The sequence below is a fragment of the Calypte anna genome, chromosome 11, assembly GCF_003957555.1.
Source record: "Calypte anna isolate BGI_N300 chromosome 11, bCalAnn1_v1.p, whole genome shotgun sequence".
Classification (NCBI taxonomy): domain Eukaryota; kingdom Metazoa; phylum Chordata; class Aves; order Apodiformes; family Trochilidae; genus Calypte; species Calypte anna.
The window spans coordinates 1,635,863-1,649,255 of record NC_044257.1 but is presented as its reverse complement, the minus strand read 5'-3'; the positions used below and the strand labels follow the sequence as shown (position 1 = coordinate 1,649,255).

Sequence of the window (13,393 nt, the reverse complement as noted above, 5' to 3'; positions counted from 1 at the left end):
TCTTGGTTACTGGTTTTCTGAAGGCAGATGAGGGTAACTCTTCAACAGGCCATGGTTCTAAGGCCCTATCCCAAAACATGGGCAGACAACTCCCTAACAGGGGTGTTCTAAAAGCACAGCAGATGCAGGAGGCCAGGCAGGGGAAAGAAGAGCATTTCCATCAACAGTGGGTTTTAGAAACAGGCTAATAAACTTGGCAGGCATAGCTGCACCTGGGGGTGGGGAATAAACCTTTCCTAATGCCCATCCATCCTATCTTCCTGCATCATCCCAATCCATACCCACAGCCAAGGACAAACTTCTGGACTGAGCCCATGGAGTGGGCAGGAGGAGGAGATGGGGAGGGCTCCCAGGTTGTGACCCACACAGCAGATTTAAAAGCAGGAGCTGCTGCCACCAGCAATGCTGCAAATGACCCACAAGCAAAGTGAGCAGGGAGCAGAGGGACAGTTCTGCTCAATTCAACCAAAAAAAGCTCAGCTTCACTCAGGGGCAGGTCACAGAGCCTGCCTTTGTGCCTTTTTTTTTGGTTTCTGTTTGGTTTTAGGAACCTGTGTGTATAAGGGAGGCTGTACTAGGTTGTTGCATCACACTTAAGTGTCCTGAACACACAGCTCCTGGAGCCCAAGTGTCTACCTCCAAATGGGAGGTCATTAAAACTCCTGGATCCACCTTGGCCTGGGAGAACAACAGGCAGGCTATTGCCTTCTCTCCCAGGGGAAAAAAGCCCAGAATCCTAGAAAACCAATAGTGAAACTGGACCCAGTGCTGATTTTTGGGGATGCAGGTTCCCAAGGTGAGCTCTGAACAGCACGGAGCCCTCCACAGACACACAGGGTAGAAGCAAAACTTCCCATTGCTGAGGAGCTCCAGCAAAGCAGACTATGGGAGACTCCTTCATCCCAAGGCTGAGTTGAGGGTGCTGGGACCTGCAACACTGACAGAACCTTTCCCACCCTGCCAAACACTCAGCCTGAGCTGCTTTATGACTCTTTAAGGTCCAAGCTCTGCGTGGCTAGAGGTCTCAAAGGTCTTTCTGGTTACTTCAGTGACCCCACAGCCCTGAAGTGTCCCAGTGAGCACCAGGGGAAGCTCAAGCTCCCACAGAAGAGCAGGGGAGTGCATGCTGGGGGGGTAAAAGCAAAGCTCTGAGGCAAAGGACAAAAGCCTGTTCCCCTGCCTGCAGACTGGGCTGCACCCAGAGGGGAAGAAGGAGCATGCCTGGGGCTTGTGAGATAGCAGGAACAGGATAGCACTGCCCAGGAATCCAAACAACAAGGAGCAGGGAGGGCAGTTGCCTGGGGTATGCAATGTCTGGCTCATTCTGCAGCAGGATGTCAGCATGCCCTGGAGGGGACACGCAGACACATCATCAGCTGTCATCAGCCTGGTGCCATTGCTCTGCTGCTTCCCAAGGTGGAACATCAAAATGGTTCCTCAACAGCCTTCCTGGGAGGGTGCTGCTGCTGCCCAGTGTGGAAAGACACCCCAGCCCCAAGTGTGCCATTTACTGAAGGGCCACTGCACTGTGCTCTTTAAGTCTGGGAAAACATCACAGATGTTGAAAGGCTTTGCCAGATCCACACCTACAGAGCAGCTGGGAGACTTCTGCTTGGTGTGAAGAGTTACCAGGCACCCAGAGCCTGGGTTCTCAGCACATCAGAAAACACAGCCCAAATCCTAATGCTCACTTATTGGGGTTTTTTTTTTTTAAGGGTCTACAGGCACCGTTCTACACCTTCAGAGGAAAGCCCACGGTACCTGCTGTGGGATGCAGAGTCAGAGGGTGGCAGCAGGCAGTCACTACAACTGTCCCACGGGCCTTACCTCCTTGAAGCATTCTTCCACTTTCTCAAAGTCCATCACCAGCTCCAGCTCCTGGATGAATTTGTTGGACACCCTCACCAGGCGGTGAACGCCCTCATCGAAGCGGCTGTAGAGCAGGCTGGCAGCATCCAGGGACTCCCTGGGAGGGGACAAAACCTGCTCAGGGGATTTGTTTCCCATTAGGTCCTTCCCCCAGCACTTCATGCATGCAAACACAACCTGGCTACCAGCAGTGTCTTCCTGCAGGGGTCTCAGCCCTCACCCCTAGGCTGCAAACCCTCTGGCTGTAGGAATATTCACCTGGGAGTGACCTGTGCTCTTGTGGCAGATAAGCAGGAGGACTCTTACAGTCAGAGAAACAAAAAGACAGCCCTATTTCTACCAGGTCACTTCAGTCATCCTCACCAAACCACCACTGGAAGAAATCCCTAAGAAACTCAACGTGAAGCTGAGTTACAGGGAAAGCTCCCCCTGCAGCAGAGCCTGGGATAGGATGTGGACACATTGTCCTGGGAACACTGAGCAGCAGGCAACCCCTCCAATGACCACACCACAGGCTGGAGCTGCTGGGAGAATTCCTGCCTGAAGCACAGCTCACTTAAACATCATTTTAGCAGAAATACACCCTGAAGTCCCTTCAAAACCAAAAGGGTTCAACAATTGTCCAAGTGTGGTCCCAAGCTGTGACCTTTGAGTCCTTCCCCAGCCTGGCTGGCACTCAGTTACAATAAACCTGTGTGCAGACTCTGGTTGATTTTAAACCCCAGCAAGAGCCATAAAACTGGTTGGAAAAAATCCCCCAAACCAACACTGGAAGAAATCCCAAACCAAGATGAAGCTGAGTTACAGGGAAAGCTCTCCCTGCACTGGAGATGGGATGTGGACACATTGTCCTGGGAACACTCAGCAGCAGGCTGGGGGTTTTTCCACCACCTGTAAATCCTTTCTGCCTCCAAACCTTGTCCCATGTCCATCAACCTGTCCGTGTTTCTATCTGTTATCCAGGTCAGCTGCTCTGTGCCCATCAGGACCATTTCAAGATGCTCTGCTCAAACACAACCCCACTCTCATCTCAAGCCACCCCCTCCCAGCCAGGCTTCCTACAAGTGTCAGACTTCCAGATAGGATCATCCAGCTTTCCATAAATGCAGGTCATTACACCACTGGGTTTTCATGGGACATAGGCTCAGTGTCTACAGGCACCATTTGAAATGAGTTTAAGTCAGTAAATAAGCAATCACTGGGAAGCAAATCTCTCCTCCACGATGACAACAGTATCCAGTGCTTGATGCCCCACCAGGAATTACTTCCACCAACCTAACAAGTATGCAAAGCACCCAGAGATGGAATGTTACAAAGCTGTGCTGGAAAGATTCAAAGCTGGATCTCCCCATCCTCCCCAGGCAGCTGTGCTGACCCAGCAGGCACCCTGCCAGCCAGGCCACACCAGAAATGAAGCTCATCTGCAGAGAGGCAGGGATGGAGGCTTCCTTGGATGCTGGAGCCAGGGATTGAGCACATCCCTTCCCTCTGGCACACTGATGGACACCAGCATCCCTGCAGATCCATCAGTTCCTTCCAGGTGTCTGCAGCACCTCTCCAGCACAGGTTTGGCCAAATTAGAGCAAGGATCTAGAACAGCAGTCAAGCTTATTATTATTTCTGTGTCCCCCTTAACTTCTGGTGTTTCCTCTGCCCCTGGATTTCCTCTCCTCTCACGTGGAGGGACTCAAGAGACACCTTCCACAAAAACACCACAGCCTTCTTCAGCTCTACACCACCACGTTCAGCTGCCTGAGCATCTCCTGTGCTCACCCTAAACCAGCTTTTGTTTTGCAACTGTCTCACAACTTTCTGGCTCATGAGAGCAGGGCTTTTGGGTCATATTATTAAAACGATCCAAAGCACTTGTGAAATAGGTAGCTTATAAACTCCAGCAGCTTTGCTAATGGGAATTCATAGAAGCAATTCAAGCATTCATACTCATTGCTGTCGTAGGTTGCTGCTATCTTTCCATCAGCAAATCTGCAGATGACACCAAGCTGGGGGAAGTGTGGATCAGCTGGAAGGCAGGAGGGCTCTGCAGAGGGACCTGGACAGACTGGAGAGTTGGGATGATCCCAAGGGGATGAGGTTCAACATTCCAAGTGCTGGGTCCTGCACTTTGGCCACAACAACCCCATGGGGAGCTCCAGGCTGGGCACAGAGTGGCAGAAAGGGACCTGGGAGTCTGGATTGCCAGGAAGCTGAAGAGGAGCCAGCAGTGTGCCCAGGTGGCCAAGAAGGCCAATGGCATCCTGGGCTGGCTCAGGAACAGCGTGGCCAGCAGGTCCAGGGAAGGGATTCTGCCCCTGTGCTCAGCCCTGGGGAGGCCACAGCTTGAGTCCTGTGTCCAGTTCTGGGCCCCTCAGGAAGTTCAGGAAGGAGCTTGAGGTGCTGGAGCAGGTCCAGAGAAGAGCAAGGAGGCTGTGAAGGGATCCAGCAGAATTGCTGTGAGGAAGGGCTGAGGGAGCTGGGGGTGTTCAGCCTGGAGAAGAGGAGGCTCAGGGGAGACCTCATCACTCTCTGCAACTCCCTGAAAGGAGGTTGGAGCCAGGGGGGGGTTGGGCTCTTTTCCCAGGCAACTCTCAGCAAGACAAGAGGGCAGGGTCTCAAGTTGTGCCAGGGGAGGTTTAGGTTGGAGATGAGAAAGAATTTCTTTCTGGAGAGGGTGATCAGGCATTGGAATGGGCTGCCCAGGGAAGTAGTGGATTCTCCGTGTCTGGAGATCTTTCCAAAGAGCCTGGATGTGGCACTGAGTGCCATGGGCTGGGAACCACGGGGAGAGTGGATCAAGGGTTGGACTTGATGAGCTCTGAGCTCCCTTCCAACCCAGCCCATTCTGTGGTTCTATGATTCTAATGGGAATTCATAGCAGCAATTCAAGCATTCATACTCATTGCTGTCTGAGGTTGCTGCTATCTTGAACCTATGAAATGCAGCTGCCCAGGAGCACTCAGTGGCAACCAGCCTGGAGTTTTTAGGCAGCACTTCATGGACACGAGGTAGCACAATAGGTCTGGACAACCAGCTCTGCATAGCAGGAATCCACAGGATTTTTCCATTCAGAATTCCAGCCAGAGCTCAACAGCCAACTTCTCAACCCTCAGACTCTTAAGATACTTTTTGTTTTTCCTCTTCAAAATGCCATCAGACTGAATGAATTCCTGCAAAGTGCAGCCAAAAAAAAAACCCCTAAATTGTTTCTGGCCTGAGATCAGTGGTATTGCAGTGCAGAGCAGACAGGTTTCCTACACACGATCTCCAATCTTCAACAGAAAGATCAGAGCTGTTAATACCCCTCCTGCATTTCCCCCAAAATCACCATAAACAAACAGTGGTGTTTGGTAACCCTTTCCCAGGGATGGACTGGGATCCAGCCCAGGAACCTGCAGCAGCAGCAGAGCCATGAGCAGCGTCCAAGCTTGAGCTCTGGAGTGTGTTTATGGAGCAGGTTGGGAAGGGCAGTTCCCAGCAGTGACACAGCTTGGGCAGCTAATGAGAAACAGGCTGAAAGATGGCTGGAAGTTGTATTTGGCAACCCCCCTGACGTGGTTGGATTTTGGGGCAGCAGAGAGCATCTCTCGGGTCGTGGTTTCTGAGTGAGGCTCCAGCAGAGTGAGCGCCAGACAGGCAGACACCCTTTGGTCTTATCCCACAGGAGTCCCTGCTGGCATCATTGCCTCTCATCCACCCAGGATGCTGGGTGCACCCAGGGTGCTGCAAATGCTGTTCCTCCCACCCACACAGCCAAGCAAGCACCTATCACTTTAGATATTACAGGCCATTACATGCAAATATTTGCCATTATCCTCTCGTGAGGCAAAATATTTTTCCAGCCTTTCCATGGAAATCAGTTTGGTGCTGATGCTGCCTCTTTGATGGCACTCATCAGCAAGCTAGATTGACCTGCTAGACCTTTCTGTAATGGGAGGCCTTACATCCACCCAAGCCCTTGATAAGGGCTGCAGTGCACCATGAGACATCACAAGATGCTGACCTCGTGCTGTGTGGCAGCTTGGGACAAGAGTTCAGCTCCTCTGTGGCCCAACCTGGCACGGGGAGCCAGGCAGCCCCACTCCACTCCTCTCCATACCCCTTGGAGGAAACAGGACTCCAGATGTCTCCAGTTTGACTCCTCTTTAAGAGGAGTCACTCACAACCTGGGCTGCAAGGCTCTCCCATGGAGCAGACAGCCCCTTTTTCCCAGATTCCCAAAACATGGGCTCTCCTGGTGGCAGGGATGGCCAAAAAACCACCCTTGAGGTGGAGGGATAAGGAGTGATAACAAAACTAACATGTTTTAAGTGGTTTTTTCTAAAGAGATACAGGCCTATCACAAACCAGCACGGACAAGCTCAGCCTCTGGGAGCACCTCTAAGGCCAGCATTGGCCTTGCCACCAGCAAACCACTCCAGGGAAAAAAAGGTTCCAAAATGGAGTCATAAAATACTGCTTCTGGCCCCCTCACTGAGCCCCAAGGAGCCCACCTCGGGAGGAGAGAAAGGCTTTGGGGGAACTTTTTGCTGCTGAGCTGAAGGACTGAAAAAAAATCCACCCCAAAGAGTGTTCTTCTGGCCCCACACGTGTTCTTTCCCCAGAAGCAATTTTCCCAGATTGTTTGCAGCACTTGAGAAATAAAGAGCCAGGCTCTGAAGACCTCAGTAAAACCAAGTTTTCACTGAATTTGCAGAAAAGGGTTGTAAAGGACCAAGCTAGAGCCCCAGATGAGCAGCAAGCCCCCTGTGCAATCCACACCCCAGTAAATACTGTGGCAGCCACACACATCTCCAGCTGCTTTCCTCTTCCTTCTGTCCCAGCTGATCCCATGGAACTGAGAGTGACATCATGAACTGAACCCACACATGGAAAACCTTTGTGCTGCTGACCCACGGGCATCTCAAACTTACTCAGGGCATTTGGGAGTTGATGTTCTGAGAAGGGACTGGGCAGGGAATTCATTTCAGGTGAGAGGGCTGGAAATTTGCTCTCCTTTTCAGTTCAAGTTGGGCTGTTCAGAGCATGGCACCTTCCCTGAGACCCCTTATTCTTGCCACTTCAGCCATTTTGTTTTCTTGGAGCTATTGATACACATCAGGGCACAACCCCACACCCTAAGGCTTCCTCACCTCATGGTCCTAAAGTTTCCCAAAGTCTCCTCTGGGTTTTTGCAGCCCCAGAGAGATGCCAGGTGTGGCCTTACCCCATCCCTCCTCTACCTCACCCTGTTCCTCCAGACCCAGCATCTCAGCCCTTTGTTCCAAGGTCCACTCAGGCTGTTTTCACACGTTCTGCCTGGCTTGGCAGGCATTCAGTGAAACCTCAGTGTCTGCTTGCTCTTCTGTTGCATCTCCAAGGTAACTCCATTCATACACTGTCAGCTCCACACAGTTCCCTTTTCCCAGCACCACAGGCTCCCTGACTAACATCCATCTTCTGCTCCTATGGAGAGGAAATCCAGCCCTTCCCACCCTGCAGCAGGCAGGCAAACTGAGCCAAACAAAGAAACCCCCCACAGCCCATGGGAAAGTTTGGCTTTTTTTAATTCCCCCCAACCCTTCCAGTGCTCACAGAAAGGATCTGCTGGGTGCTGACTTCCTTCTCCCAAACCTCTGTAAATCTCTTTCCCCATTTACACACATCCATCCAGTTGCTGATACACACTGCAACAACTCCTCCCTAAACCATTTCTGGTTGTGCTGAGCCATCCTTCCAGCCTCCTCATTGCAGAAAAAACTCTTTATTTTTCAGAGTCAGACCTGGGAGTTTTTCATTCCTATTCCTTATTCCTTTCACAGCACCTTGAAGCAACCAAACCACATCTCAAGCATTTATTTGAAGAGGAAGAAGTGACTTTTCCCTCCTGCCACACAGAGGGAAGTACTTGGTTGTTAAGCACCTTGAAGATATTTTAATAAGGTTTGGGAAAGCCCATGGGAAAGTTTGGCTTTTTTTACTTCACCCCAACCCTTCCAGTGCTCACAGAAAGGATCTGCTGGGTGCTGACTGCCTTCTCCCAAGCCTCTGTAAATCTCTTTCCCCATCTACACACATCCATCCAGTTGCTGATATTCACTGTAACAACTTCTCCCTAAATCATCTCTGGTACTCTGGTACACTCAAGGCCACTCTGCAACATGGGAAACCATCCCATGCAGAAAAAAACTCTTTAGTTTTCATATTCAGACCTGGGAGTTTTTCATTCCTGTCCTTCACTCCTTTCACAGCACCTTGAAGCAACCAAACTCAAGTGTTTATTTGAAGAGGAAAAAGTGACTTTTCCCTCCTGCTACACAGAGGGAAGTACTTGGTTGTTAAGCACCTTGAAGATATTTTAATAAAGGCCTGAAGCAATTCTGAGAGAGAAAAGCAGAGTGTTGTTTGAAGCCAGTGGAAAGTCTTGTCAGAGGATAGATCTGTTGGGATCCACTGCCCTCCACATCTGAGTGTGGTAACCAGAGGCTCTCCCTGCATTCTTCCATGCTCAAATCACCCAAAATAATTTTGCAGTAGTGCAGAGTCAATATAATTTATAGCAAAAAGGAGCAGCTTGATGTCAGTTTATGTTTCCCCCCAAATCCTGTTTTCATTGGGCAATAATCATTTCAGCAGAAAACGTTCCAAACGTCTTCATTTTTCTGGAGAAGTGCCAAGCAGTTGTATAATAACAGGGGAACTTGAAACCTGTAATTGGGAAAGACCATTTCTGTCTGAATCTGCCCTTAAAAAAAAAAAAAAAAAGAAAAAATCTATCACAGGAGGGGTACACTTCAGCTTTCAGAGTAAAAATACCTGATTTCTTTTTGCAAACAGGTGGTGACAGAAGTGGCATCCAGCAGGCTGGCAGGAGCAGCATGAGGCATGCTCAGCCATGGCAGGGATGGGCAAAGAGAAGGGAGGAAGCAGCAGAACTTTTACTGCTCTGCACTGCCTGAAAAAACTGCTCCATCCAGCCAACAGCCAGAGGAGCAGCTACAGGAAGGCTAAAGCCAGAGCTCACCCACTGCCCAACCTGGCTCAAATGGCAAAACTTGGTGGAAGGAGGAGCACAAGACACAGGGCCTTTTGGCAGTGTGTTTGTTGTGCTGCAGGCACATCCAGTGCTGATAATTTGCCCTGGAAAAAAAAAACAAAACAGATATCCCTGATCATTCTGTGCTTTAGCACAACCCTGGGGAGATGTCACAACACAAACCTCCCCTTGCCTTCCACTCCTGGTGCTGAACTTCCTCTGTGGATGTACCTACAGGTTTGGCAGGAAAGGAACAGGATCCAGCAATGAGGAGGATGGAAGGATGGCTTAGCACAAGCACATCACCCAGGTCATTGGTGCTGATTCTTTGGCTGCAAATCCTTAATGCATCCTCAGTGCTGCTTCAGGAAGAAGTCTTTCCAGGGAAAATCCTGAGTGCCTGAGGGCTCTTTCAAGAAAGAAAATGCATTTGAGCCTTTCTTGGCCATTGATGCATTTTGGTAGCAATCTACATGGCTGCCAGGTTTGTAATGAGCCCATACCTGGAGGTGGATCCCAAATGCTTGCTCCTAAAAACAAGTTAAAAACTTGACATGCAGCTGAGGTGGCCACAGGGAAGCTAATGCAGATACTGCTGGACACACTGCAGGGAACAAAGAGCCACAGTGATTTTAATTACCCAGCAGAAGTATTTGAGGAACCAGGTAAATTGTGAGAACCCCCAAGTGTCCTTAGAAAAGCCACAGAGAGGTCAAACACCAGGTTTGGGGCTGCCTGTGGGATTGGTGCCACAGGAACTGCAGACACAGCCAAGCACCCAGGGCTGAGTGAAACCCTCCTCAGCAGGGCACCTCTCAAGCACACACACTGAGAGCAACCCCTCCAATGACCACACCACAGGCTGGAGCTGCTGGGAGAATTCCTGCCTCTTCACTTAAACATCATTTTAGCAGAAATACACCCTGAAGTCCCTTCAAAAGCCAAAGGGTTGATGCACACAGTTCAACAATTGTCCAAGTGTGGTCCCTTTGAGTCCTTCCCCAGCCTGGCTGGCACTCAGTTACAATAAACCTGTGTGCAAACTCTGACTGATTTTAAACCCCAGTAAAAGCCATAAAACTGGTTGGAAAAAATCCCCCAAACCAACACTGGAAGAAATCCCAAGCCAACATGAAGCTGAGTTACAGGGAAAGCTTCCCCTGCAGCAGAGCCTGGGATAGGATGTGGACACATTGTCCTGGGAACACTGAGCAGCAGGCAACCCCTCCAATGACCACACCACAGGCTGGAGCTGCTGGGAGAATTCCTGCCTGAAGCACAGCTCACTTAAACATCATTTTAGCAGAAATACACCCTGAAGTCCCTTCAAAACCAAAAGGGTTCAACAATTGTCCAAGTGTGGTCCCAAGCTGTGACCTTTGAGTCCTTCCCCAGCCTGGCTGGCACTCAGTTACAATAAACCTGTGTGCAGACTCTGGTTGATTTTAAACCCCAGCAAGAGCCATAAAACTGGTTGGAAAAAATCCCCCAAACCAACACTGGAAGAAATCCCAAACCAAGATGAAGCTGAGTTACAGGGAAAGCTCCCCCTGCACTGGAGATGGGATGTGGACACATTGTCCTGAGAACACTCAGCAGCAGGCTGGGGGTTTTTCCACCACCTGTAAATCCTTTCTGCCTCCAAACCTTGTCCCATGTCCATCAACCTGTCCGTGTTTCTATCTGTTATCCAGGTCAGCTGCTCTGTGCCCATCAGGACCATTTCAAGATGCTCTGCTCAAACACAACCCCACTCTCATCTCAAGCCCCATGCCTAGTGCCCTGATTTATCCTTCTTTTCACACACTCCTGGTGTTTATGATCCACAAAGTGGCAATGCTATTAATGATCCCAGAATTAAAACAGCTACCCCAGTGTAGCCATAAAAACCCCCCAGGATGGCTGGGGCAGAGCCAGGAACTTCAGGCAGTTCAGCTAACATCCTATACTGGAAACTATTTGGAATTTTTTCCACAACCTTTTTAAAACAGATAAAACCCACAGTGTGTCACCAGTTACCTAATGCCCTGTTGGCACGAAAAATATTATTAAAAAAGAACAGGCAAAACCAGAGACTTCTGGGTAAATTCCCACTGAATCCAGGAAGATTTGGGACAGAAGACAGCAGAAAATAAACAGCAGAAGGGGAGCAGAGGAAGATCATCTGGTGAAAAGATCTCAAAGAACAATGGAAACTTACCTAGAGAGAGCTCTGCAATCTTCTCCCTCTCTTTGAGAACCAGAATTGGTGCCAGAACTGGCTCTACCCAGCACTTCAGACACCCAGAGCTGCACTGGCTCCACACTCCCTTGTGTGCAGGTTTGTTTAATGCAAGTGTAAGAGCTTTTTACCAGGAGAAAACCACCAGGCAAACAGAGGGAACAGGTTAGACTGTAATGGGAATGAATACCAAGCAGCAGGGGATGTGTTTGGATAGAAATGTCACCCTGTGCTCCTCCCTCCACCTGACAAACAAATAAGAGCATGGCAGAGCACTGCCACCCATGCAGTGCTAAAGGGCAAAGCTTTGGTGCTTGTCACCATCTTCTGTGTCCCCAGCACCAGTGCAGAGGTGTCTTGTGGCAGAAAGCTGCCAAGCTTTGGGGCCAGGGTGTTACTGAGCTCATTTCAAGGTATACTGAGAGCTTCTCCTTAGGTTTTAGGATTAGGTCCTCAGCAGAACCAGGGAGAGGGCAGCTCTCAGTGGAAGATGCACCTCTCAGATAGGATCAGGAGCATGTCCTAGGGAAGTGGCAGCATGAGAAGGGCCCAAAGCTCCCAGAGAGGAAGATGAACAAGTTAAGCAAACCAGAAAAATGGCATCAATGAAAGGGACACAGGCACTGCCATCTTCTGGGGACACAGGCACTGCCATCTTCTGCAACATGCAAGCACAGAGCAGCCACCATCAAACTGGCTGCAGCACAGACAGAAACCAACACATCCCCAAAACAGAGAGGGGATGGCAGAAGACTGTAACACCTCCAGGAAGGCTTTCCCCATGTGGGCTGCCTGGCCTTGGCCACCAGCACCCAGCAGCAGGCAGCCCACATGCTCTGCTCCCCCTTGTAGCTGCCACAACAAAAAGCTGGCAGGTGCTGGTGGTGTTTTCCTGTCCTGGTCCTCTCAAACCAGGCCATGAATGCACAGCTTCTACCTTTCACACCAAGAATGTCACCCATCCCAATCTGCCCAGGCTAAGATTTACACCCCAGACACTTGTCTCCCCCTCTACTCTTGCCCCCAGCTTGTCCCAAGTTTGGGATCCTCAGCTTAGTCTCTGCCTACACCTCAGCCAGGCAGAGCTTCAGATGCTGCTCATGGAGACCCTTGGCAGAGCTTCTGCATTCCCCAAGTTCACTTTTGCCAAAAAGAGCTCATAGAAAAAAAGCTCACCCACTTTGCAGAGTGGCACATGCCTGCCTGGAACACCCCAGGAGTTATCACAGAATCACAGAATGGGTTGGGTTGGAAGGGAGCTCAGAGCTCATCAAGTCCAACCCTTGATCCACTCCCCCCGTGGTTCCCAGCCCATGGCACTCAGTGCCACATCCAGGCTCTTTGGAAAGATCTCCAGACACGGAGAATCCACTATTTCCCTGGGCAGCCCATTCCAATGCCTGAGCACCCTCTCCAGAAAGAAATTCTTTCTCATCTCCAACCTAAACCTCCCCTGGCACAACTTGAGACCCTGCCCTCTTGTCTTGCTGAGAGTTGCCTGGGAAAAGAGCCCAACCCCCCCCTGGCTCCAACCTCCTTTCAGGGAGTTGCAGAGAGTGATGAGGTCTCCCCTGAGCCTCCTCTTCTCCAGCCTCAACACCCCCAGCTCCCTCAGCCCTTCCTCACAGCAATTCTGCTGGATCCCTTCACAGCCTCCTTGCTCTTCTCTGCACCTGCTCCAGCACCTCAAGCTCCTTCCTGAACTTCCTGAGGGGCCCAGAACTGGACACAGGACTCAAGCTGTGGCCTCCCCAGGGCTGAGCACAGGGGCAGAATCCCTTCCCTGGACCTGCTGGCCACGCTGTTCCTGAGCCAGCCCAGGATGCCATTGGCCTTCTTGGCCACCTGGGCACACTGCTGCCTCCTCTTCAGCTTCCTGGCAATCCAGACTCCAGGGTCCCTCTCTGTCTGGCTCCTCTCTGTCCCCAGGTTGCTAGAAGTGGGAGTCTTGCTGAAGAGCCACAAAGAGGAGCTCCCACAACCCCACACAGCTCTATTCCATCACCAGCAGAGGTCCAAGTATCAATGGGCCACAATTTCACACAGAGCCAGTGCCCCAGTGCTGGAGGTGGAAGCCAGGCACAAGTGTCAGCCAGGAGCTCATCCTCACTCCAGTTCAGGACCAGGAATGGAGGAGCTGCTGCTCAGGAAGTCCACTCCACACTGCTCAGTACCTCTGCTCAGCTCAGGTCCCCACCCAGGGCCTCCAACCAGATCACCAAACCACACTAAAAATAGCCAGCTCACAGAACCAGCTCTTGGCTCTACTCACTCCACCCTGGAAGTTCAGAGTC

At 50.8% G+C, this 13,393-nt stretch overlaps 1 protein-coding gene across 1 annotated transcript in view; it reads right to left on the bottom strand.

The window, feature by feature from the left end:
* The window catches only part of PLEKHG4 (pleckstrin homology and RhoGEF domain containing G4), a 96,416-nt gene that overhangs the window by 28,908 nt on the left and 54,115 nt on the right, over window positions 1–13,393 (bottom strand). The window contains exon 11 of the mRNA XM_030457671.1: window positions 1,828–1,966. Coding sequence (XP_030313531.1) covers window positions 1,828–1,966 — 139 coding nt within the window. The remainder of the gene's footprint in view (window positions 1–1,827; window positions 1,967–13,393) is intronic.